The sequence below is a fragment of the Ylistrum balloti genome, unplaced genomic scaffold, assembly GCF_031769215.1.
Source record: "Ylistrum balloti isolate Yb309-2 unplaced genomic scaffold, AGI_CSIRO_Ybal_v1 Utg370042, whole genome shotgun sequence".
NCBI lineage: Eukaryota > Metazoa > Mollusca > Bivalvia > Pectinida > Pectinidae > Ylistrum > Ylistrum balloti.
The window spans coordinates 192,987-220,245 of record NW_026782099.1 but is presented as its reverse complement, the minus strand read 5'-3'; the positions used below and the strand labels follow the sequence as shown (position 1 = coordinate 220,245).

At 34.8% G+C, this 27,259-nt stretch overlaps 1 protein-coding gene across 1 annotated transcript in view; it reads right to left on the bottom strand.

Moving 5' to 3' along the window:
• Positions 1 to 26,890, bottom strand: part of LOC132549095 (apoptosis-resistant E3 ubiquitin protein ligase 1-like) — a 41,808-nt gene extending 14,918 nt beyond the window's left edge. The window contains exons 1-5 of the mRNA XM_060213011.1: positions 26,599 to 26,890; positions 24,344 to 24,518; positions 23,776 to 24,008; positions 5,746 to 6,053; positions 98 to 338 (exon numbers count right to left, since the gene is read on the bottom strand). Coding sequence (XP_060068994.1) covers positions 98 to 338; positions 5,746 to 6,053; positions 23,776 to 24,008; positions 24,344 to 24,518; positions 26,599 to 26,890 — 1,249 coding nt within the window. The remainder of the gene's footprint in view (positions 1 to 97; positions 339 to 5,745; positions 6,054 to 23,775; positions 24,009 to 24,343; positions 24,519 to 26,598) is intronic.
• Between the last annotated feature and the right edge of the window lie 369 nt (positions 26,891 to 27,259).

Genomic DNA, 27,259 nt, shown 5'->3' with positions numbered 1-27,259 from the left:
GTTTAACTAATAATTCAGTATAAAATCTTTAAAATAAGAATTTAAGCCATCAATTTGATGGTGATAGAAGTGCTGTATATTCTGTAAATTTACTCACCGGCATCAAACTCCCTCGTAAAGGGACTATCTTTAATGTGCTTCCCTGAAACCATGACAGAGATTTTGTATGGGCCTGATCGGTGGACAGTAAAGGACACACGCACTGTGTTGGATTTGCCTCCTTCCTTGTCTTGCTGTTTAGTACAAGCCACTTTAATTCCACGGTGTAAAATTTCCACAATAATGTTACTTGTGTCCTCGTTCACAATCACATATGGTTTGCCATTTTTTCGGAACAACTGAAACAAAACAAAAAAAGGACTATAGAAGATAGAAGTAATATCATTTTCAAAGACAATCAACTTTTTTTTTTCTTTTTTCTCAGATATTCGATTCAAATCTACATCCTGTATGATAATTTGTCAGTAGATAAATGTATATTAAATATGTATTCATATTTAAATTCAAGAATTCAGAATGTCACTGAATCATTAAACTAAAGCAGGATTAGTCTGTGAAACAAGCCTGTATTTAAGAGGCAGTGTAAAAGCATCTTTATATAAACTTGTTCTGAGAGTTGTATGTAACATGTATGCTTGCACTTTTAAGTTACTGAAACATCCTGGTAAAGTGAGGACTCCATTACTCAAACAACATCAACTATTGACAGTGGTACTGTAGATCATGATAGAATATAAGTATATAAAATCAAAAAAGATGAATTCATAGCAAGTCTACCTGTCAATCCTGTATCTTAACACCACAAATGTTAAAGCTGAGGACTCCACCTTAATTTTCCTCCAACCAAGGTTACTGATTTATACACCAAAGCACTCAATATTTGCTGTTTTAACAGTAAGTTATCTTTTTCAGAAATAGCTCAAATCTGAAATGTGTTCATTGCGACAAGACTGATTCATCACGGAATGGTGTATTGACCACACTCAACATTATTGCCAACTGTGTTGAAGCCTATTACAAAGTTGATATATACCACTGCCAACCAAAATACATCCAATTTATAATGCAGACTCTGCAATCGAGCCTGGAAATGAGTTTTGTAAATGCCAACCTTGTCAAAGTCTGCATGCATGGAGCCAATAGATACTTCAATATAAATGGATCAACACAATCCATGAGAAGAGCTGTTTTCCTTGGCTCCAAATACAGTCTGTTTACAGGACAGTCAGAACATAGTTCCAACATAGTTGGTTATATGAGTTAGTGATTGGTGAAAATAATAATGCCAGAGATTACATGATGAACTTATCCACTCTTTACAGCAATATCCTAATGGTTGTATTATGCTATGCCACATAGTCATTATACCTATCTAATAAGTGGCTGAAAAACATATAATATCTGTAATGTAAGTAACTGTTAATTATACTAAGGAGTTTACTTTGAATTTCAGTCTACTGATTTTCAAATGCTGATTTTCTTTCCTTTAGACTCCATACAACAACATGTCTGTCCTAGTAGCAATAATACCCGCCTCTACACTACTCCTAGTAACCAATCTGCCTTCCTCTACACTACTCCTAGTAACCATACTACCTCCCTCTACACTACTCCTAGTAACCAGTCTGCTTCCCTCTATACTACTCCTAGTAACCAGACTACTTCCCACTACACTACTCCTAGTAACCAGACTACTTCCCACTACACTACTCATAGTAACCAGACTACCTCCCTCTACACTACTCCTAGTAACCAGACTACCTCCCTCTACACTACTCCTAGTAACCAATCTGCCTTCCTCTACACTGCTCCTAGTAACCAGACTACTTCCCTCTACACTACTCCTAGTAACCAGACTACCTCCCTCTACCCTACTCCTAGTAACCAGACTACCTCCCTCTACACTACTCCTAGTAACCAGACTACCTCCCTCTACACTACTCCTAGTAACCAGACTACTTCCCTCTACACTACTCCTAGTAACCAGACTACTTCCCTCTACACTACTCATAGTAACCAGACTACTTCCCTCTACACTACTCCTAGTAACCAGACTACCTCCCTCTAAGTTACTACTAGAACACCAGACTACCTCCCTCTTGGCTACTACTAGAAAACCTGACTACCTCTGTCTAGGCTATTCCTTGAACACCAGACTACCTCTGTCTAGGCTATTCCTTGAACACCAGACTACCTCTGTCTAGGCTACTACAAGAACACCAGACTACCTCTGTCTAGGCTACTACTAGAACACCAGACTACCTCTGCCTGGGCTATTCCTTGAACACCAGACTACCTCTGTCTAGGCTATTCCTTGAACACCAGACTATCTCTGTCTAGGCTACTACTAGAACACCAGACTACCTCTGCCTGGGCTATTCCTTGAACACCAGACTACCTCTGTCTAGGCTATTCCTTGAACACCAGACTACCTCTGTCTAGGCTATTCCTTGAACACCAGACTACCTCTGTCTAGGCTACTACTAGAACACCAGACTACCTCTGCCTGGGCTATTCCAAGTAATCAGACTGCCTCCTTCTTTTCTACTCAGATTGACAAATGTTAGAACAGTTAACTCTGGAAATGTATAAATTTCATAGCAACTTTTGCTCATCTTTACTGGAATCCACTATTTTTACAGTATGACCTCTGGTTAGAACTGACTAAAACAGTCCTAAATTGCCTTAAATCACGACAATTATATCCATTTGAAACATTTTAACAAAGACCAACATCTAAATCATAGGCTTTAATCTCACGAATGGCAGAATCATTAAAACTATTAGCTGGAGTTAATATCAATTTACAATAGAATTTATGTAAAACTGCATATACATTCCCTATTAAAATTTAGTAGGCCATTTTCCTGATGTATCACAATCAACACCAACCAACTCAAATGGCCTGATATATCCTACACTGAGATCCATCCTTTGTGAGCAATTGAACACCACAGAATGGTTATGGATTATTTTTGACACATGCTTTGTGACATAATTTCCTTACAAACACCCATACATCAAACAGAGCCTGGCCAAATGAAGGGAAGCTTTGCCAGCCTCCACTACAATAGGCAGTTAGATTACTGATGGAGTGATACAGACAGATTAGCCTGCAGGGTGGTAGTATCATCAATCTATCCATGGCATACAGAAGAGGGAGAAGGCCATCTCTTTCTATCTCTGTTGATGAATGCCTCTGATCTCCATTCCCTTATATTCCTATTTCTATACATCAATAACACAACACAGAAAAGATCACTCCAGTCTTCTCAAGGCATGGATTTTGTGAGAATTAAGACAAGTAATGGAATTACATCGTCAATAAAGAATTACAATAAAAATGAGTACTTATAACTGTACATAAGTATTAGTTCTGTAAATGAAAGATGAAATGTTATAACTCCATCCTTAAAGATCTAGTGAAGCATGAAAAATTTCCTCTACAAAACTTATTACCAGGGAAAATGTTATCCTGGCAAGGTTAATGCTATACTGACAAGGTCAATATTATATTGTCAGGTTAATGCTATACTGACAAGGTCAATATTATATTGTCAGGGAAAATGTTATCCTGGCAAGGTCAATGCTATACTGACAAGGTCAATATTATATTACCAGGGAAAATGTTATCCTGGCAAGGTTAATGCTATACTGACAAAGTCAATATTATATTGTCAGGTTAATGCTATACTGACAAGGTCAATATTATATTGTCAGGGAAAATGTTATCCTGGCAAGGTTAATGCTATACTGACAAGGTCAATATTATATTGTCAGGTTAATGCTATACTGACAAGGTCAATATTATATTGTCAGGGAAAATGTTATCCTGGCAAGGTCAATGCTATACTGACAAGGTCAATATTATATTACCAGGGAAAATGTTATCCTGGCAAGGTTAATGCTATACTGACAAAGTCAATATTATATTGTCAGGTTAATGCTATACTGACAAGGTCAATATTATATTACCAGGGAAAATGTTATCCTGGCAAGGTCAATGCTATACTGACAAGGTCAATATTATATTACCAGGGAAAATGTTATACTGGCAAGGTTAATGCTATACTGACAAGGTCAATATTATATCACCAGTGAAAATGTTATACTGGCAAGGTCAATGCTATACTGCCAAGGTCAATATTATACTGTCAGGGTCAATGCTATACCGACAAGGTAATATCATATTACCAGGGAAAATGTTATCCTGGCAAGGTCAATGCTATACTGACAAGGTCAATATTATATTACCAGTGAAAATGTTATACTGGCAAGGTCAATGTTATATTGCCAAGGTCAATATTATATTACCAGTGAAAATGTTATACTGGCAAGGTCAATGTTATACTGACAAGGTCAATATATTTTACCAGGGAAAATGTTACACTGACAAAGTCAATGCTATAGTGCCAAGGTCAATATTATACTGTCAGGGGACAATGTTATACTGCCAAGGTTAATGCTACACTGACAAGGTTAATCTGCCAAGGTTAATGTAATACCACCAAGGTCAATGTTATTCTGGACAGTTCAAGGTTACATAGCTATAGGGACAGACTTATTCTAACATGGAAAACTGTCACACTGTGAAGAAAAATCAGTAATGAACTTTAATAATTACAACTATAATACAGTCCAATCATGTAAATGAGATAGAACCACTATTACTGTACCATGCCATAAGATAAATATTGACCTTGTAACCATTAAGTTTAATTGGCTGTTGATGAAGATCATGATTATGATACATAAAGGCACAGGACTGATTCCAGCTGTACAAACAAGGGTTACCAGAGACACCAAGGATTCACAATTTTTATAGTTTCCAGGTTTCAGGGTTTATACTCCCTACCTAACTTAACAAGAACTGAAGGATTGTCTATTTTATACTAATAACATAATATTGATAGAACAATCCTCAAAGAGATTTAAAATCAGTGTTGATAGTTTATATGATGTAGAAGACACAGATTTTTTTTCATTGGCCTAATTTTGTTTGTGGTTTTGTTTATCCACATATTTAAGTCACAGGAGGTAAAATGTTGAGGCCTATTAACTGGAAAATAATGTACTCACAAGATTAAGTTCAGTGACAAGTTCATACAAGTAAGAATGACAAAGTATCATAAACTAGCCTTTATCAATCATCAGATTTTACATCATTATTGACATGTGAAAGAAACTAATCTGATTCCAAATATATATTTTTTTTTCTGGCAGATCAGCTATTTCAGATACCTGATATAAAGGGTCTTACAAATATTTGTGAGACGTGAAGCATATCAATAATATGCTTATGAAAAAGATTAAAAATTAAAACGATTATGCCGTATATTTGTAATAAATGTTCATATTTTGCCAACAAGTTCTTGGTCTAAACAATGCAAATATATTTTTCCCAAGTTTTCGGATTTATTTTGCTGTAACTAGACACCACATGTAACTGTAGGTATACAGTGAAAATAGATCTGAAATATTTACTATCACTGGATATAAATCTAAATTTTTAACTCTCATTGAATTGCAAAATTAAAGAGTTATAGCAAATCAACATAATTTAAAAAAAAAAAAATAAATAAAAACTTAACACACATAATCACGGCGATATCAGATATAGATTTAGATAAAGAATAGAGAAAACTAATTATTCAATATCAGGGAAGTATTTAATTATTAAAGATTAAAATGTTAAATATTTTCAAAACTTCAAGAATCTAGAACAGAAAAAATAAATTGACATACCTGTACTGTAAAAGACATAGTATTGCCGACACCATGGGGACTTGTCCAGCCCCATTGGACCACACAGTACTGGGCAGAAACATTTGTGCCCCATATAATGTTCCAGAGCCAGCCTTTGTCGGAGTTCTGTACAGCCAGTGAGGGTGTGATTGGGGCCACTGATCTAGAGGATGGTAAGCGGGGTCTCCAATGGAAGGGGGACACAGATCCTGAAGATGGCACATAAGGTCGCCGATGGAATACACTTCTTACACACTCAAACATGATGAATAAAATCAATAGAAAAGATCCCAGGAGCAGGGTCAATGCTGTAAAGAGTAACAGGAAATTTTACCAAACATTTATAATGCATAAATATCACTTTGCAATGTAGCCAAGTATGGCCAGCCATTGGTTTCTATCCAGACACCTATACAACACCCAACAGATCACTTAGGCAGTAATGCACGCAGAAACAGAGTCAAAGATCAACCAATGATTATGTTTTTATAACACACTGAAATGTCCCAGAGGACATGTTTTCGATGAGGTGAGGATAAGAGGGTCTGCCTATGAATCTCTATCATCACATCCATATATCTGCACTGCCAATGTTATATTGGTCCTCTCTATCATAACTGTTCTCAAACAAATGTACACAATAATGAAACACTCTAATAAACAAATATGTCCTCTGAGTACACATGACTGTCAGCCTGAAATCCTCATCACAAAAATATCCCTCAACTCCCAGCAGGCAAGAGACCATCTGTCCACAAAATCTGCCAATCTGGTGCTGTCTTCTCCAACAACCCACAATTAAGAAATATGTATTCTATGCATCAAATCCTAGATCAATACACTAATTGTCACTGTCAGCCTACTGGGTTTCACTTAGTCACAAATGAACCAGTATAATACAGATCCCATCCATCTTCTAATTCACCAGAAGCCTTTGTAGAATCTCCTGGATTTTTTATTCTACAATATATTTTTTTCATTGAAGATGATTACACAGGTTTATAATTGTACCATATTATCCTAAAGCAAGTCCACAGGCCGAAAATATTACTTCTGTTTCAAAGTTAATAGGTTGACTTTTTACAAAATAATAAGTCAGAGGCCGAAAAAAAAATACACCTGGCTCTTAATAAGGGGGTTTGGTGGGCTTATAACAGAACCGTGGAAATAGCTTTTGTTAATAATTCTTCTGAACAGGGAAAAATTTTATTACAGAATGAATTTTTGTAAATAATAATTGAATATCAATATCAGTTATATATTTTTGTAATTTCCAAGCTTTGTATAACAGGTCTAAAGACAAAGACTTTTTCATTCTAACTTCCAATAGATACCCCACAGGATGCCTGTTGTGTAAGAATACTGCAGATATTTCCTTCGGGGTAATAATTTTTCGTAGTATCTAAGGAAATTAAAAATTGCATATAACATTAACGAGAAATTCAATATAGCAAAACTATGGTATGATGGTGAATTAATATCATATTGTTTGGTAAAATGTGCAGCAATAAAGTTTATGTTTCAGACAAAAGCCATTGACAGACAAGCATTTCAACATTGAGAGTAAATTGATCCAAGAGATGGGGCTGCTGTGCACATTCTACTGTCAAAATAACAAGCTCCTAATCAATTTATCAAAAATTTTTGCCGTAGTCATGAAACTCCAATTTCACATGAAATGGTATAAATCAGTTTTTCACTGATGATGATTGATGGTGCACACGTCCATGTCAAGACCACGTTCTACTTCAGACATCACAGATATCACATCGACATCCGACCATTTATTTCTTTCTGAAATACCCGACATTAAAGCTAAGGTTATCATATTTGGAAGCAATGAGATGCCATGTTGATATACTCTTTTCCCATCCCCAACTGGGTGTTCCTGTAGCTCTTAGCTTCTTTTTATGTTGTAACAGACCTACTGTCAATATCCAAGGGTTCCCAGGTTTTACTTTGACATTTGCACTCAACAAAAGTCAACTTTAACCATGATATGTCGTAACTTTTTTCAATAACTGAAGTAATGCCTTAATAACAAGGAAAGTGAAGATGGTCATCCTATCCTGGTAATCACAAAGCTTGTGACTATTATTAACCACTCCAACACTATCATTGGTACTATTTATGATTTATTCAAGCACTAAAATTTACTGTGTTTGATTCTATTATTTAAAAAAGAGCAATAATACAGCATTGTAAGAAAACTTATATGCAGGAAATTTCATGTTTATAATCACCAGGTACTAACCATAGGGTAGAATGAGAACTTAAACTTGTCAGTAATACAGAGGTATATCAATGAACAGAATACACAAGTACTAGTTTCTCCAAGTAGGTCATTAGGTCCCCATGGAAAACGGTCCTATATTCATTTATTCTGTTTTATACCAGTATGTCTGTGGTGGAGATCATATTTCTGTATTAAATGTACTACGGTACCATTAACAAAGCACTTTCTGAATAGATTATGAGGTATATTAACATATTACTGGAGTTGGTACGATGTATATGCAATGTTTGAATATTAATAACACAATAAAAATAACTAAGAAAACATATCAACAGAATTTTAATTCAAACTCAAAACTGATGAAAGATTATATGGAAACTCCTGAAGTAGTACAAGAAGAATAAGACCAGGTGCTCCAGAGAGGTAAGTGTCTTTTGCTTCATTGACAACACCTAACACCATGTAAAATATAGATCTATCCAAGAAAGCAACGTATAGTTTAGTTTGTTTCATAAATCTTTCAAAGATGACACTAATCATCAAGGGTTACCAACCTAGTTTGCGGCAGTGATATGTGGTTTGTTCCACAAGTAAATATAAATCATTGCCCATATCATGGTAAAACAAGATCGATAGAAATAGTCTAAAGCTGGAGAAACTGACACAGGTCCATGACTGATAATGCTTTCATAGCATGAATACCAAATATCCTAAACTTGAAGAAATATGATTAAATAGATAATAGTATTAGTGACACAGCCAGACTACTCACTGCTACTGATCTATTTCACTGTATCACTGATATTATAAATGTATGTGTATTACACAGGGGCTATACATTTTAAAGCATCAAAAAATGTCTCCTGTAGGCTATTGGGTTCCATGGGGTTTAGAGGAATCTTTTAAAATTTGTCCTACAGAATATGTTGTTTTATGGGCATTTGAGAAATGTATAAAAATTTCCCCTACTCACTATCTGGTAGTATGGGCTTTAGAGGGATCTATTAAAATTTGTCTCTTAGAGGGATGTATTGAACTTTGACCCTGCTTTCTATCATGTTCTGGATGTAAAGAGATGTATTGACATTTGCACTTACAGAGGGATGTATTGAACTTTGACCCTGCAGACTATCTGGTACTGGATAAAAAGAGATCTTTTCAAATCTGCACCTTAAGAGGGATGTATTGAACTTTGACCCTGCAAACTATCTGGTACTGGATAAAAAGAGATCTTTTCAAATCTTCACCTTAAGAGGGATGTATTGAACTTTGACCCTGCAAACTATCTGGTACTGGATAAAAAGAGATCTTTTCAAATCTTCACCTTAAGAGGGATGTATTGAACTTTGACCCTGCAGGCTATCTGGTTCTAATTTTTTCTTAACATTGACATATTAATCTTGTTACATGTTTTTTTCCAATATGAACTACAGGTAACATCAACTTCAATGACAGTACAGTGAAACTTCTTTATTTCAATTATTTCAGAGGCACATAGTATACATAATGCTAAAGCTAATCATTGTTGGCCAGAAGTATATGTCAGCTCAGGTATAACAACAAAGTCATATGGATAAATTACACTGAGCTCCAGGTTATGTGTAGGAGATATGTACTATCAAACCGTTAACACATCATATGCAATGGGTATATTGACGGAGGAATACAACTACAAATGTCTCTAAAACTGTGATAAAAAGTCAAATATTACAACATGTATAATATTAAATTTGACACGAATGACAATGTTCATAAGCATTACACATCAAGAGATTTTGTACCTGTGTGTTGTCTGTACTGAGTTTAGTTTAGGTAGTACATATGGAAACCCTCAAGACCACATCGTCAAGAGATTTTGTATGAATGGCACCTGTGTCCTGTGTGTTGTCTGTACAGAGTTCTGTTTTGTACATATTGAAACCTTTCATTTAGGTAGTTGATATATGAACATTTTTTATACAAGAAGGGTTTTCTTTAGGTGTGACCTTTACTAAAAAATCATCTGTAGTTTGACAAGCTTTTTCTTATTGTGATGCTAAAGCTTACAGACTAGATTCTAGTAGAAATGTCTCAGAATGATGTTATACAGCACTAATAGGTGTTCATCTGAACTTAATACAGTCTTGATCACAGAATGGATACAGAATGGTCACACTGGGCGATCAGCCATCTAGATGGCCATGTGTGATATCACAATATGATAACACAAAGCATAACATTATCCCCCGTACCCCGCTGTTTCAGAGAAAGGTACATAATCATATGAATATGTTAATATTACAAAAAGTTTAATTTCTATTTGTTATTTTTAATTGTTCCATACAAAGTGTTGAAATGGAGAACTTCTACTAGAATACTAGCTTGATGACTGTACAAAGTTTTGAGTACCAGGTAATTACCTTGAACAGTTTAAGAGAACTGGTCTGAAAAAAAATTAACTTTGTAAATTAGCTTATCTGTTTCCATGGTAACAGAAAAAGTATTTAAATAGAGAACTTCCCAACAGCAAAAGATATTACTAGCTTAATATGTGTAAAAAGTTTTGAGCAATTATGTTCAAAGGTTTTAGAGCACTGGACCAGAAAAACTGAAATTTGTGATGAGGGTTATCTGTTTCCATGGTAACAGAAAGTTTTTTTTTAAACTAAGGCACTAACCTAATATATACAGAATGTTTTGTAATGTTGAGTGGAATAGTTTTGAGGTTGTAGTCTGGAAAGGAAAGTAAACACTAATTTTGTGTTTTTTGACTGTTTCCATGGAAACAGAAAAAAATATAAAAAATGAAATGTAATCAATAGCAAAAGGCACGACTAGGGCACCAACTTAATTTAACAGTAAGTTTTGAATGGTTGAGTTGAATGGATTTGAAGTTACAGCCTGGAAAAGCCCTCGGACAGACACATTTGCACAGAGCCCAAATTAATATCCCCCGCAAACGTGTTTCGCAGTAGGAGAGAAATAACATGAGGCTGTTTTCCTGTATCAGTACAGAAGCAGGAAATTTCTTAGAAGTGATACTACTATCCCAGTGAAATCAATCAAAGAGGTTTTCCCGTAATGGTAAAGGAGCTGGCAATTAAATAATAAGAGGCACTTCTTTATCATCAATGTAAGAAAACATTCTACTCCACAGATATAATGGATTTTGTCTAGTTTCAGCCAAAATGTGAAAGATATTTTAAATAGGTATCATGACTGTTTCAAAAGTCTTCAGTGGACTGTAAATGGGAAACATGCACATAACTTTACCTTTTTGTTAAGAGTTAAATTTGTTCTTAAATAAAGATGTATAGCAGATTAGATATTAGACTTTAGTCTAGATTTTAGTTTTGTCTTCTTAGCAAAACGGAAAATTACTTAGAAAGCAAAAATGCAACAAAAGATTCCCTTTATCGAAAACTAGTAGTCAACAACACACATGGAGAGAAAAAGTTTAAATGTCAGAATATCTAATTTTAATATGATGTTACCATAAAGTGGGTTAAAATTCTGTCAAAGGTACTTACAGATACCTAAATGAAATGGTGTTCACAGACATATCCAGATTTCACTACATAGTTGTGACACTTGTCTAAAGGTCTGCTGTTGTGAGATAGATTTTATGATGCTGAAGTGTCATGGTGTGGGATGGATTTCAGCTCGTCAGAACCATCATTTTCAGAAATTTAATTGGTGTTTGTTACAGGGAAATTGTCATGCAGTTTTATGATATGCCCTTTATAAATGTCCAGCAACATTATGGTGCAACAACACAACATAAGCCAGTGCTGTCAGTAAGTCTTCAAGACAAAAATTACGACATCCTTTTGTTGTTTTCACTGGCTTTTCATCTACAGTGCATGTGTGTGACAAGATGGAATGGTCTCAGTGCTATGTGTTAAATCAACACAGGTGACACTGGAGGAACTTAGACAAGGTAAGGATCTGCAATCCCTTACATATTTCTCTGTAATCTGGTGAAGTCCATGTGACGTTAATGCTTTACTTACATTTATATCCATAGGGAACCCTCTCATATTCCAGGTATCTCCTTGTAAAGTGAGTTAGATCATGATCCCTTAGATTCCTTCATCATTACATGTTTGGCTAGGATAATAATCTTGATTGTCTTTGTATTTTCATTGTCATTAACAATTTATTGGTGCATCATTTCTTTTTCCCCTAGTATATGTCCTTTAACTTCAACAGCCCATGGTCAATACACAATGTAAATTTTTTTATCGTCTACTAATTTCTATTACAAAATAATATTGATCTGTAAAATTGATCAGTGAGGGTGATTTGTGGATAATGATAGTGATAAAGATTTGCAATATTGATCTATAATATTTATTGTGATATTGATCTGTGATATTGATTTGTCATATTGATCTGTCATATTGATCTGTCATATTGATTTGTTATATTGATCTATGATATTGATCTGTGATATTAATCTGTGATATTGATTTGTGATACTAATTTGTGATATTGATTTGTGATACTGATTTGTGATATTGATCTGTGATACTGATTTGTGATATTGAATTGTGATATTGATCTGTGATACTGATTTGTGATATTGAAGCTGTTCTGCATTTAATCCAGACAACTACAAATGAACAATTTCGTGCCGTCCTGTCATTTAGTGAAAGGCATTCATAGCTGTCTGATTTGAGCTGTATCATCTAAAATCAAGCACTTGTCCACCAAGCTGTCAAAGTGTCAGTCTAGTATATCCATCAATATTATCATCCTTTTCTATGTTTCAGGATATTTTGCAAAACTGTGCACAGAAGATAGCAGCTGATTTACCCGTCTAGATGATTAAATATGGCAAAGTGCCAAACAGAGCTACAGACAAATATCCTTCTCAAGTTGTATTGATCACTTCTGATCTGCAACATGTCTAAGCTTTCTTATCTCTGTCAAAAATCACAAAAACGTAGCCTTTTAAAATAATAAAAGGACAAATGACCAATCAAAGTGTGTACATTTGTGATAATCATTTCTGATTTGAAGTCAAGGAAGCTACGTAACTTGAATTACACAACTGAAAAACCAGAGATATCTGTAAAACAAAATGCCCAGAAATCAGTACTTTTTAGTCCAACAAGAGGCACATGGGCCTTAAAGGTCACCTGACTATAAAATCTGATATAGGAAAAGTTATCAGATTATTAAAGCAGTGCAGAATATTTTACAAGTTAAGACAAATGACACCCTTTACTCTAGCTTAATGGCGCCAGAAACATGGAAAAACATTAAAAATGTGTTTTTTAAATGGCATCGGTGGCAGCAATGATGGATTTCAGATTGACCCAAAAAATAACAATACTTGGCTGGGAACATCTCTGGATAATTTCTGGCAAGTGTGAGCTGAATACCACTTGAAACATGAGAAGAAGTCTATAAATGAAGATGTTCAGGGAAACCATGATTGGGCATATCATTTTACAAAATTGCTGACATAGCTGCCATACTGAACTTTTGATGAGGCTGAAAAATAACAACACTTTGACAGATTCCTTTCCTTTATATGCTAACCACTTTTCTTCAAAATGGCACCATTGGCACTTGAGAAGATGTCAGAAATGTGTTTTTTAAGATGGCAGCCATGGTAGCCATTTTGGATTTTCCACTGACCCAAAAAATAACAACACTTGGTCTGGACCAACTCATGATCATTTCAAGCAAGTTTAACTTAATTCCAGAGGTAAGACTTGAGAAGAAGTTTGAAAATAGGTATTGTTTTGCAGTACCATTATCACACAATCCTGTTATCAAATGGCTGCCATGGGTGCCACACTGCACTTCATTCCTGTAACACTTCTAGGAATTATGGTTTATTAGAAGAAGCCATTTAAATACTTTAATCAATTTGACCATTATGAACCCTATGACACTGTACATTTGCAGGCCAAGGTCACTGCTTTTCACAAACTCTGTAACCTTCAACACCAGCAAGCTATACCTGTCTAAATATTATCACCATAGACCTTTTGATAAATAAGAAGTGGTTTGAGCATCTAAGCATATTTGATCACCATTACCTTGAATATAGGTGAAAGTTATTTGTCTGCAAATTTTGTTACACTTGATGCCAAAAAGATACTGGCTAAATATCAGCATCCAAGGCCTTCTAGTTAACAATAAGAAGCAGTTAAGTGTGTTTCAATTAGATGAGCAACAAACAAAATTATAGATGATAAAGATAAAGATTTATTTTCATGATACATATCATCCTAGATTTTAATTCTAAATGGGCTTTATTTTGGTTAGCGGATAAAGATACATTCTTCAGTCAAAATTACCACAGAATATGCCAACAATCTGTGTTAATATTCCCAAACATATGGTAAGCTTATGGAAGCCTTGTTTGTGTAAAGCACAAAAGATACATCCTATACAATCACTTGGTATGATGTACCTACCATATCAAACTCACTGATCAAATATTCATGTGACTTTCTTAATCCAAACAGGTGTCTTATCCAATAAATATCATCCAATCCCAACGGAATACCATGAATGCTTCTAGCAATAAAACTCACAGTAATATAAGGAAGGTGCTACTCATATGCTTGAAACAACAACTAGTACATTTCAAAGATACAATAAAAAAAAAAAAATAATAAAAAAATCAAATAGAATCAAGCGGCTGGAGGTTCTGAAGAATTCCTTTCGTAAATCATTCATCAGTTCAAGTTGAAAAGTACATTGCACTTCCTGGTATAATTGAAGTATATCTGTGATAAGTTGTCGGGAGGAAACCCTATGAATTGCTTTATATTATTATGTTCCTTTTACTAAACATGGTATCTTTTGTGTATTATAAAGTATCATCTGATCAAATGAGACATAAAAACAGTAACAAAATACTAGACATTTATGAGTTATCTCTGATGAGATTAATTATTGTAAGTAGTTCATATACCCCTCAAATAAATGTGAATTCCGAATACAGAATGTATTCAGAGCAGGGACTCACATATACCACTGTCCCCATATTTCTATTCTTCTGATCAAAATCTATAGTCAAGGGTGATCTTTGACCTTAAAACTTAAGTGATTATCACCAAAATCTATTATGATATAGACCTTGGTGGGGTGATACTAAGGTGTGAATATAAACTAAATCTGTCTATATGTCCATGAGATATCTTGTATACAACATTATCAAACATGTACTAACATATACTCTTGATATCACTTAACACTTATCACTGGACACCATACTTATACAGACACCTGATATCACTGTACACACCATACTTATACAGACACCTGATATCACTGGACATCATACTTATACAGACACCTGATATCACTGTACACACCATACTTATACAGACACCTGATATCACTGTACACACCATACTTATACAGACACCTGATATCACTGGATACCATACTTATACAGACACCTGATATCACTGTACACACCATACTTATACAGACACCTGATATCACTGGACATCATACTTATACAGAAACCTGATATCACTGGACACTATACTTATACAGACACCTGATATCACTGTACACACCATACTTATACAGACACCTGATATCACTGGACATCATACTTATACAGACACCTGATATCACTGTACACACCATACTTATACAGACACCTGATATCACTGTACACACCATACTTATACAGACACCTGATATCACTGGACATCATACTTATACAGACACCTGATATCACTGTACACACCATACTTATACAGACACCTGATATCACTGGACATCATACTTATACAGACACCTGATATCACTGTACACACCATACTTATACAGACACCTGATATCACTGGACACTACACACACCTGATATCACTGTACACACATACTTATACAGACACCTGATATCACTGGACACCATACTTATACAGACACCTGATATCACTGTACACACCATACTTATACAGACACCTGATATCACTGGACACCATACTTATACAGACACCTGATATCACTGGACACCATACTTATACAGACACCTGATATCACTGGACACTATACTTACACAGACACCTGATATCACTGGACACTATACTTACACAGACACCTGATATCACTGGACACCATACTTATACAGACACCTGATATCACTGGACACTATACTTACACAGACACCTGATATCACTGGACATCATACTTATACAGACACCTGATATCACTGGACACCATACTTATACAGACACCTGATATCACTGGACATCATACTTATACAGACACCTGATATCACTGGACACCATACTTATACAGACACCTGATATCACTGGACACTATACTTACACAGACACCTGATATCACTGGACATCATACTTATACAGACACCTGATATCACTGTACATCATACTTATACAGACACCTGATATCACTGGACACCATACTTATACAGACACCTGATATCACTGGACACCATACTTATACAGACACCTGATATCACTGTACATCATACTTATACAGACACCTGATATCACTGGACACCATACTTATACAGACACCTGATATCACTGTACATCATACTTATACAGACACCTGATATCACTGTACATCATACTTCTACAGACACCTGATATCACTGTACACCATACTTATACAGACACCTGATATCACTGGACACTATACTTACACAGACACCTGATATCACTGGACACCATACTTATACAGACACCTGATATCACTGGACACCATACTTATACAGACACCTGATATCACTGGACATCATACTTATACAGACACCTGATATCACTGGACACCATACTTATACAGACACCTGATATCACTGTACACCATACTTATACACACACCTGATATCACTGTACACCATACTTATACAGACACCTGATATCACTGTACACACCATACTTATACAGACACCTGATATCACTGGACACTATACTTACACAGACACCTGATATCACTGGACATCATACTTACACAGACACCTGATATCACTGGACACCATACTTATACAGACACCTGATATCACTGGACACTATACTTACACAGACACCTGATATCACTGGACACCATACTTATACAGACACCTGATATCACTGGACACCATACTTATACAGACACCTGATATCACTGGACATCATACTTATACAGACACCTGATATCACTGGACACCATACTTATACAGACACCTGATATCACTGGACACTATACTTACACAGACACCTGATATCACTGGACACCATACTTATACAGACACCTGATATCACTGTACACCATACTTATACAGACACCTGATATCACTGAACACCATACTTATACAGACACCTGATATCACTGGACACCATACTTATACAGACACCTGATATCACTGTACACCATACTTATACAGACACCTGATATCACTGGACACCATACTTATACAGACACCTGATATCACTGGACACCATACTTATACAGACACCTGATATCACTGGACATCATACTTATACAGACACCTGATATCACTGTACACCATACTTATACAGACACCTGATATCACTGGACACTATACACACAGACACCTGATATCACTGGACACCATACTTATACAGACACCTGATATCACTGGACACCATACTTATACAGACACCTGATATCACTGGACATCATACTTATACAGACACCTGATATCACTGGACACCATACTTATACAGACACCTGATATCACTGGACACCATACTTATACAGACACCTGATATCACTGGACATCATACTTAAACAGACATCTGATATCACTGGATATCATACTAATACAGACACTTGATATCACTGGACATCATACTTATACAGACACCTGATATCACTGGACACCATACTTATACAGACACCTGATATCACTGTACACCATACTTATACACACACCTGATATCACTGTACACCATACTTATACAGACACCTGATATCACTGGACACCATACTTAAACACACACCTGATATCACTGTACACCATACTTATACAGACACCTGATATCACTGAACACCATACTTATACAGACACCTGATATCACTTTACACCATACTTATACACACACCTGATATCACTGTACACCATACTTATACAGACACCCGATATCACTGGACATCATACTTAAACAGACATCTGATATCACTGGATATCATACTAATACAGACACTTGATATCACTGTACACCATACTTATACAGACACCTGATATCACTGAACACCATACTTATACAGACACCTGATATCACTGTACACCATACTTATACAGACACCTGATATCACTGAACACCATACTTATACAGACACCTGATATCACTGAACACCATACTTATACAGACACCTGATATCACTGTACACACCATACATATACAGACACCTGATATCACTGAACACCATACTTATACAGACACCTGATATCACTGAACACCATACTTATACAGACACCTGATATCACTGGACACCATACTTATACAGACACCTGATATCACTGGACACCATACTTATACAGACACCTGATATCACTGTACACACCATACTTATACAGACACCTGATATCACTGGACATCATACTTATACAGAAACCTGATATCACTGAACACCATACTTATACAGACACCTGATATCACTGTACACCATACTTATACAGACACCTGATATCACTGAACACCATACTTATACAGACACCTGATATCACTGGACACACCATACTTATACAGACACCTGATATCACGGTACAACATGAATTTTCTATCACATTTAGTATGCAATGTTGATATCTGTTGTACCACTAGATTTCACTAGAGCTGTATTGTTTTGTTGTATTTGCCAACTTAACATCAATTTCACACCATGTTGATGTATCTCTTTCTTTTAGGCACCATTACATGTTATGTTGATGTATCTGTTCTCATTATAGTAGATGATTGATTAGTTTGTAAAGATAAACACATTAAACACAAAGAAACAAAGGAGATATTACTCACAATGTTACTTACCAGAATGCCAGGGTCACACACAAGTTTTCCTTATATACAGTAAACAGGTGGCCATGTCTCACACATAGACACAACACCCTAAGTTACATATATAATTGATGAATCCATAATAACATTGCATTATTACATGACCTAATCCAACACAGTAAGTACAGATGGCCGGGCCATTCTTCAACCTCTGTATCTAACATGTCCTCAGCTTCTCTATTAACAAATATGTAGCAGAGTAATGACAATGCTATACTGTGTACAACACAATGGATAGAAGAGTTCCCTGATGTAGGGGAGATGAAGACATTTGTTATTGATTTCCTGACATCCAGTTATCACTGGTGTATTTCACAGACTGCTGATCAACAATTTGATCTCCCTAATCACCGCAATTAGATACAAAATACCTAGCATGCTATATTGCGCCCTGGCATGCACTGGGGGTTAGCCCTTCATCCCGAAATCCCTGTAGACCACTGTCACCGGATATAAACGATGCTGGCACACTATAGAGCACATTCATTGCAGTATCAACATGCAATTCAGAACACATTGGCTGAAGAGAACCTATTACATGTCTATTCTCTGGACAGTCCCTCACTAAACATATTGATTAACCTATAAAGGGATATAAGTGATAGAGTGTACCATTTCCAGATAAGTACATCCTGTTTATGGTGTGAAATACAACATAATGTTCCACATTACAATATCACGCACACAAAATAGCCCATTATTGAAAATGTAACATTTGATGGTGTCAGCCAATATATTCATATAAAGTTCACTTTTCAGGTAATGGCATGTTGTATCACAGGTGTAAATCTGGACACCTGCTGTGGAAACTAATGTACTTCTCTGTGTGTACATAAGTATAGTGTTTACCTCTAGTATCAACACAGGTTGTGATCACCCAGTACAAAATTACATGTCTTAAAGAATGACCAGCACTTTGTTAAGGTTTGTATACTAATGAATTCTCCTGTGGAAGTTTTCTGATCAAATATTAGGTAATCCACCTTAACATGATGATCTAACATTACCAGGTAGATTAGATAGCTATCAGGTATAATCAATATTTAACTTTACAACTGACCGTTAGTCAGCTTATTGAAGGTCACATTGGTTACATCATTCAGAGTAACATAGTGGTCACAGCCTATACCTGGAGTATTCTTATTGGTCATTTAAAGACAATGTTTAAATAACACATTGTATACACATCACAACAAGAACAGAGTTTGAGGATTACAAATGAGCTTCCTTATCAGATAGCAGTTATTAGTTCTATGATTGATTTGAGGAAACATTTAACATTTATTGTACAAAACAATAGGCAAAGGCATAACAATCAATAACTAATTTCATACACAGACTTCTCACATCTCCTAATGATGACTACGTAATAAGTAGTTAACAATTCAAATATCTTGACAGTTAGCCTAATACTACACCCAGCATTGTTTGTTACCTAGCCATAGTCACAGCCCAACTCCTACCTACCAGTACTTATTCAGTCAGAGAGGGAGAGAGGGAGAAAGAGAGAGAGAGAGAGAGAGAAAAGTGACCCTACCAGTTTATGGCACCTGAATTTATACACATGTACAAGAGAACATAAATATCTCATGCTATCCTAAGTTTAAAATATGCTTGATCCTGGCCGAATTACTATGAAAAATTAAACCAATCAAAACCCTTGCCCTTAAAATTCTGGCCAATGAATAGAGAGTTGGAGTAGAAGCAAAAACGTGTCTACATCCAACAAAAACATTAGAAATTGTGATCACTTAGTAACATGAGAAATACAACCAGCTGTGACAAAACATTGGCTTTTGAAGATTATGATTATGCTAACTGTAAAAACAGGTATGCTAACCAGTAAGATAAGATACTAGGATATAAACCCTACATGGAATGTACTGATGATAACACTTGACAAAATCCATTCCTGCTACACCACACCTGACTACATACCTCCACCTGTGTGTATAAATTTAAGTATATATGAGAAAAAAACATGTATATTTCTCACTCTCTGGATTTAAATATAGAAAATATAATTACACTTATGCTTAATGCTTGTGTTTGCAATAATTATTCTACATGTCCCTGTATCAATTATAAGTAAGTAAATTATATTTCAGCCATGTCAGCTGGCCAAGTTCCCATTTTTCACAAACATGTTATCTCTTCATACCAGCAAACTGCAAACTAAATTGCATGACTCAAGACATTATATTTTGCAAGAAGAAAATGTTTGAAAATTATCATATTTTAATTGATTTAAGCCCTGTGACCTTGAAAATAAGTTGACAATGCATGTAGTTTGTACAAGACTGTGTAATCAAATACAGTACCCCCATTTCATTAATTTTGTGTTTCTGGTAATTTAATTTGATCCAGCTAAATGTTTCCCTTAACTTTCTGTTATGGGCATCGACAACTTCTCACATTTGGTTGTATCACTCACACAGAAATCAATAAACACATTGTGTTGCATGATTTCACTAAAAGGACATTTCTGTTGTAATTTATGTAACTAGGTGAATCATATACTCCCTATAACGCATGAACACATTACCATGACAATTTTCTATGACCATATTTAGATAGATTCCTGTTAGTTTTCAAGCATGTCTTCCTGTAACAATTACCCTGCTTGTAAATGGTGGTAAAAGTCAAAATAATGTGAAGTGCAAACAAAATTATGAGTTAAGTTACCTTTCTGATACAATGAATATCTTAGTAATTAACCAATAAAGCTGTTAATTTCTTGATAATGACAAAGTCTATACAATGTGTTTGTTAAGATGTTTGGTTTTGTTTACTGTTGCTGTTTGTCCTGTAAACAGCTAGAGTCACTTAAGAATTTATTAGGTTTGGATGGTGGAGGAAAGGCTGAGCTCCTAGAGAAAAACAACCGTTACCTGGCAATGTCGCACATAAGCCTTGAACCCACAACTCAGCGGAGAAGGGCTAGTAATAAAGATGGTCAGAACTCAGCTAATACACTCCCCTCCCCACCTATTCTTTAAATAAAGTTACAATATGATAGCATGTGATGTCCTTCTTCAGGAACAGATAAGTATTTAGCATCATAGTTTTCGGTATTTTCCTGCAATATTACATTACTTGTTGTCATGCTTTACAGTGACCTTATTTTCAAATCAATATACTCTATACTGGGATACTTTCATCCCAGGTTATTTTTGCCCTTGCACACTAATTTGCCTCGTGTTCATTTTGCCCTATCAGGGTTATATAAAAGGATTATATATGTGTGTAACAAATTTTTACCCTCATCTTAAATTTACCTCCCTGTCAATTGGTTAAATGATGAAAAAAAATAATGAGGACGAATAATTCCTGGTATTCAGTATTTGAACAATTTCCAAATTAAATCAAGGAGAACTGACTATATTGTTGAGGTATAAAAGCAGGCACATTGCAGCTAGTCATAATGTTGTGAACGGTAAAAATTTACAATGTTACTCTGTGACTATACATACATAACAATACCTTAATGCGTACAGTAATTATATAACTGTTTTTTAATAAGCACATAATATCCTCAAGTGAAAACCATGGACTTCGAATAGGATCTATTCTAAGTTTGTGTAAAAACTAATAATATTACATAACTGATTGTGATTTAACACACAATGCTCACATGTGGTCCTAAAAATATCCGTTCCCAACACAACTATTTTATTTCAATTTTCATTCTAATATGAAAAAGACAAGGCCTTAAAAGAGCATAGCATTTGCTACAGTAAAACGCATGTATATGATTACTAAACAGGGTGAAACAAGGCATGTAACTAAGTATCATTTTCTATTATCCTGTATTCAATTTTATCTGATTATATGACAATATGACTACATTCAGTGATACACAAATGTATCCTTTTTTATTAATATATAGACTAATTCATTCATGTTTGAACAAGTTTACTTTGCAATATGTATGCTAATGTGGATTTAAATGCTTTGGCTTTGCAAATATCTTGGTTCTGAAAGAGCAATTTACAATGTACCGTACTTTTCTCACTCTCATGAGGATACAACAATATATATAGAGTTCTGCATCTAAGTTTGTTATCTAAACAGCAGTTAATCAATTTACATTTATATATACCAAAACTATATTTCACCCTGGGTCTTACGTGGATTACTGCTTCCAGTTTTTGGAAAAAAATAAAAGCAACACATTTAGGAATTGCCATTCTCCAATCTTAAAAGCGCTACATGCTCTTATAACTACCTGATGATGAGGTTTGAACCAGAACTGCCAAACCCTCTTGATGTTACAGACGATAAGAATTACAGGAAAACACACATACATTTTCCTGTATTAGTCAATAACATACATTCTTATTTTAAAATGTGTCTAAGAACAAAACAATGAAAGTTCCATTTATAGAAAGATCTCCCTTATCATACAGAAAATCAAACATGCCACAAAAGAAATACCAATTTAGCACGTGGAAGTTATCTCCCTTCATTAACATACCATTCGATTATCACTAATGATGGTATATAACTCTCTGTTGATTGTCAATCTTCAAGACATATCTCATTGTCTTTAATTCTATCATTAATAATAGATTTCACTGTGATCTGTTTGGCCTGGCTAGATACCTGCCTGCTGATCTTTCTTCAGTTTGTTGTCTGTACTTTATATATAATATACAATTTTTTAACCATGTCATAATTATAACAGCTGTAATACTTTCTCCATTAACATTTGTCAATTCAATATTCCTCAAGCAAACTTATGGTGAAGAAAGTCAGAATCGGATACTGCATGGCTGAATGTACATACAAAGACAATATGCTTACCTATTTTGAAGGCTTTCATTACAAAGGGAGTGACCGGTGAGTCAAAATCTCTCCCAACTTGACTGTAGAGGTACAGCTCATCCCGGTTGTCTATGTAGTCTCTGGCATGTGTCACACAATGTTTAAGATTCTGGAAGTCAGTTAGGGTGTTGTCGGTCTCTGTGATTGTCTGTATCACACGATCAGACAAGTGTGATAGGGTCTGTAAAGACACTACTCCTCTGGCTTTCAACCTGCAGAAATTATTGAAATGTTTCAGAAGACTTATTTTTCAAAAACTATGCTAATTATTTTCACCAATTTAACAAAGTATCTATTTCTCAAGCCATTTTCAATTCGATAGCAAATGAGAAATTAAAGAGATGCAGTGCAAATTAGGGATTAACTTCATACATTTTACATGCATTAGTAGTTATATATAAGATAGACAAGTTTGTATGTACATCATATATAAGTATATATAGTGCGTATTTACTTAATGCACCCAATGTTTATTTAGTGAAGTAATTATTACATTTTTTTCAAACATTTCTATTTTTTCTTAACCAACTTTGTATACACAGCTCACCTGTCGAATATTGATGCAGGAATTTTGTTTTTCTCTAGTAATATCTGAAGGTATGTTTCTTCTTTTAATGCATTGAAAGCATTTCTGAGCTCATGCTGTTGATCAGGAGGCAGTGAGGAAAACTCTGGTATCTTTTCAAGTTCCATAGACAAAATGTCTTTAGTTGTTTCTACACCTGAAAATATTAAGCAAAATAACATCCAAAATCAACTACCATTAACATGCTGTTAACTTCTTTTAATTTCCTGAAACATTAGTTTAATGAAGCAGATTTCTGATATTTAAAAAATATACTTAGAGATAAAATCCAAGTTTATTAATCTATAATGTGGTAAATGACTACTGTGTTGTTGATTTGATTTTTTAATTGAGTCAGAGTGCATGACGATCTGACCGCTGTGTTGTTTAAGGATGATAATGATTTTTAGAAAGGTTTGATTTCAGAAAGTAAATTTACTGCAAATTTCAATATGTTACTGCACAACTTTTTCCCGTACAGGCATCAGAATATATTTAACAGGAAATAATTCGTTTTCACATATTGTTCTTTTTTTCCCCAGACATTCCCCGTTATTTTCACTGCAACCGTTTATAAAATGAATTTTTGTCTTTAATTACAAGAGAAGGGTATGATACTTGGATATTAAGAAAAAAGAATGTGAAAAATGCTAAGTTTTAACAAGTTTTATTCTGCATGGCAGCCAAAAACTGAAACTTTTCCAACATAACCCAAATCCTTCATCTGAATATCTTCTAGTACTAACTTTTTTAAATACTTTAAATTTGGATAGAGAAATTATCTGTGATCCTTTTTTTGTAACTTTCATCCATAAAGACAGTTTTTCCAAGATCAAGAAACAGATTAAGAAATTATTTGTTTTTGGCTCCTAAAATTCTGCGAAAAAGATCATTCAAGTCGGAATTCAGAAATTTGGAAATCTGTGATTTGTGGTAATAATTCATGTAAAACTTAGTTGATATCTACTTCAGATTCCTAGAGTTATACTTAAGAAAAGTACATCAGCAACAAGAAACCAATGAAATTGTTGATGTAGTTGTCAGGAATGCTGTCAAAAAAGGAAGTCCACATTCTTTAAAAAAATCCTAAAAATTTAAGTCTATAAGTATAACTTTAGATAACAAAGAGTATAAGACTACCACAGTCCAAGATATCTTGGAATTAATTTTGTATTGAATTATTTACTACTTCCAGTCAAAACATCAGAGAAGTACATCCTTAAGGAGGCAAGATATGAATAATGGCAATAATCAGTAAACTGGTCATTTTACATGCAATATCTTTTGGCAGGGGGATATATATATATCCCATATTTTCAACCAAAATTTTTTCTTGCAGCTGTATTTTCCATACTTTGTACTTACCTCCCATATTAATTTTTCATCATATTTTATACGGAAGCGGTAACTTTTGCACACAAGATTTTATGAGAATTGGCTATATTCAGCCACAATAGTGAGCATGTGATCAGTCAGTCAAAATAAGTGCCATGTGTGTTCTGATTCGTTAGATTATCAGCAGAAAAAGACAGCTGTTTTCTAATAATTTCAAGATGGTTTATATGTTGTTGCACATATTTTTATTTTGTTTTAGAGAGAAAAATTATTCTTTGCACAATTGGTAACTGGTAATGATCACAATAGTCAGATCAGATAAAAAAAGTTTTGTTAGATTCATCCTGATATGATACATCATAATAATAAATAAACTAGTCCAGTACTAGTTCTAGCAATATAAAATTGGCAGATTTTACTTATGCTGGCTTATCTATTGGTAATGGTGAGAGATACATACAATATACATTTAATTCATAAAGATTACATTGACTGTCTCTCCACACAAATGACCAGGTATTTTACCAAACAAAGGTCTTACATGCAGATTTATTGGAGAACACTACAATGAATGCATATTCATATTCTCAACTTTGACATTTCCAGATGGCTGATAAGAGCAATCCATGTTTGAAAGTTGTTTTGAACTTGTACTGCTTAATTTGCACAGGTCTTGTACCCAACCCATTTCCTACACCAGGATGAGAGATGTATTTTATTCCTATCAGAATATTCTGTCCATGACAGAGGAGACAAGGTATTAATGCTATTGCTAATAGTACATCTTAAAAACTTTGTGTATGAAGCAATATAAGTAATCCCTTGATATAATTGCTAATTATGAGTCATCATCCCTTTTCAAAAAAATCAATTTTCCATTTTCATTACAGCTTGATAATTACCTTGCTCTGTAAACACATTGTTGTACTGTTTGAGGCCATTCTTGTCCATCCAGTTCCATATGTCTACCTTTGAGGATGATTCTGGTGGCACCGTTTGTAAGCTTATATGTAATACTGTACCAATAATGAATACACCCAGTGCAATGACTGGGGCATCAGCAGATATTCGTCTCAGTGTTGCGTGTATCCACATCATCATATCTTTGAACAGAATGGCAATTGTGATTAGTACTTCGATAATGATTATAAAAGGTGTTCCTCTTCCAACAGGAACACCACGCCTGGGCGGCATTTTGGATGTATTTTGCAGTTATTATATATAAAGGTGTTATTGTTGTGGTTAACAGGTTAAACCGAAGAGTCCTTGACAGCAGCAGAACAACTTTCAAAATCCGGTTTGTCGACAAATATGTGTCATGTTCATGATAGCAGACTTCTTTCAGTTTGTCTGATTCAACAACACAAAGATACATTCAAAAACAATTTGATAAAGCACGGACATCTCCTTTGAGAAATGATCTCAGCTTCCAGTTTCTGTTTACTTCCTTTCCAGAGTACTTCCGCTTTTAAATCGTAGTCAGACAAGCGCTTCTAATACACAAACCATATATGACCGTTAAGCGTTATGATGACTATAAAAACACACAGCAAAAATTCCAAA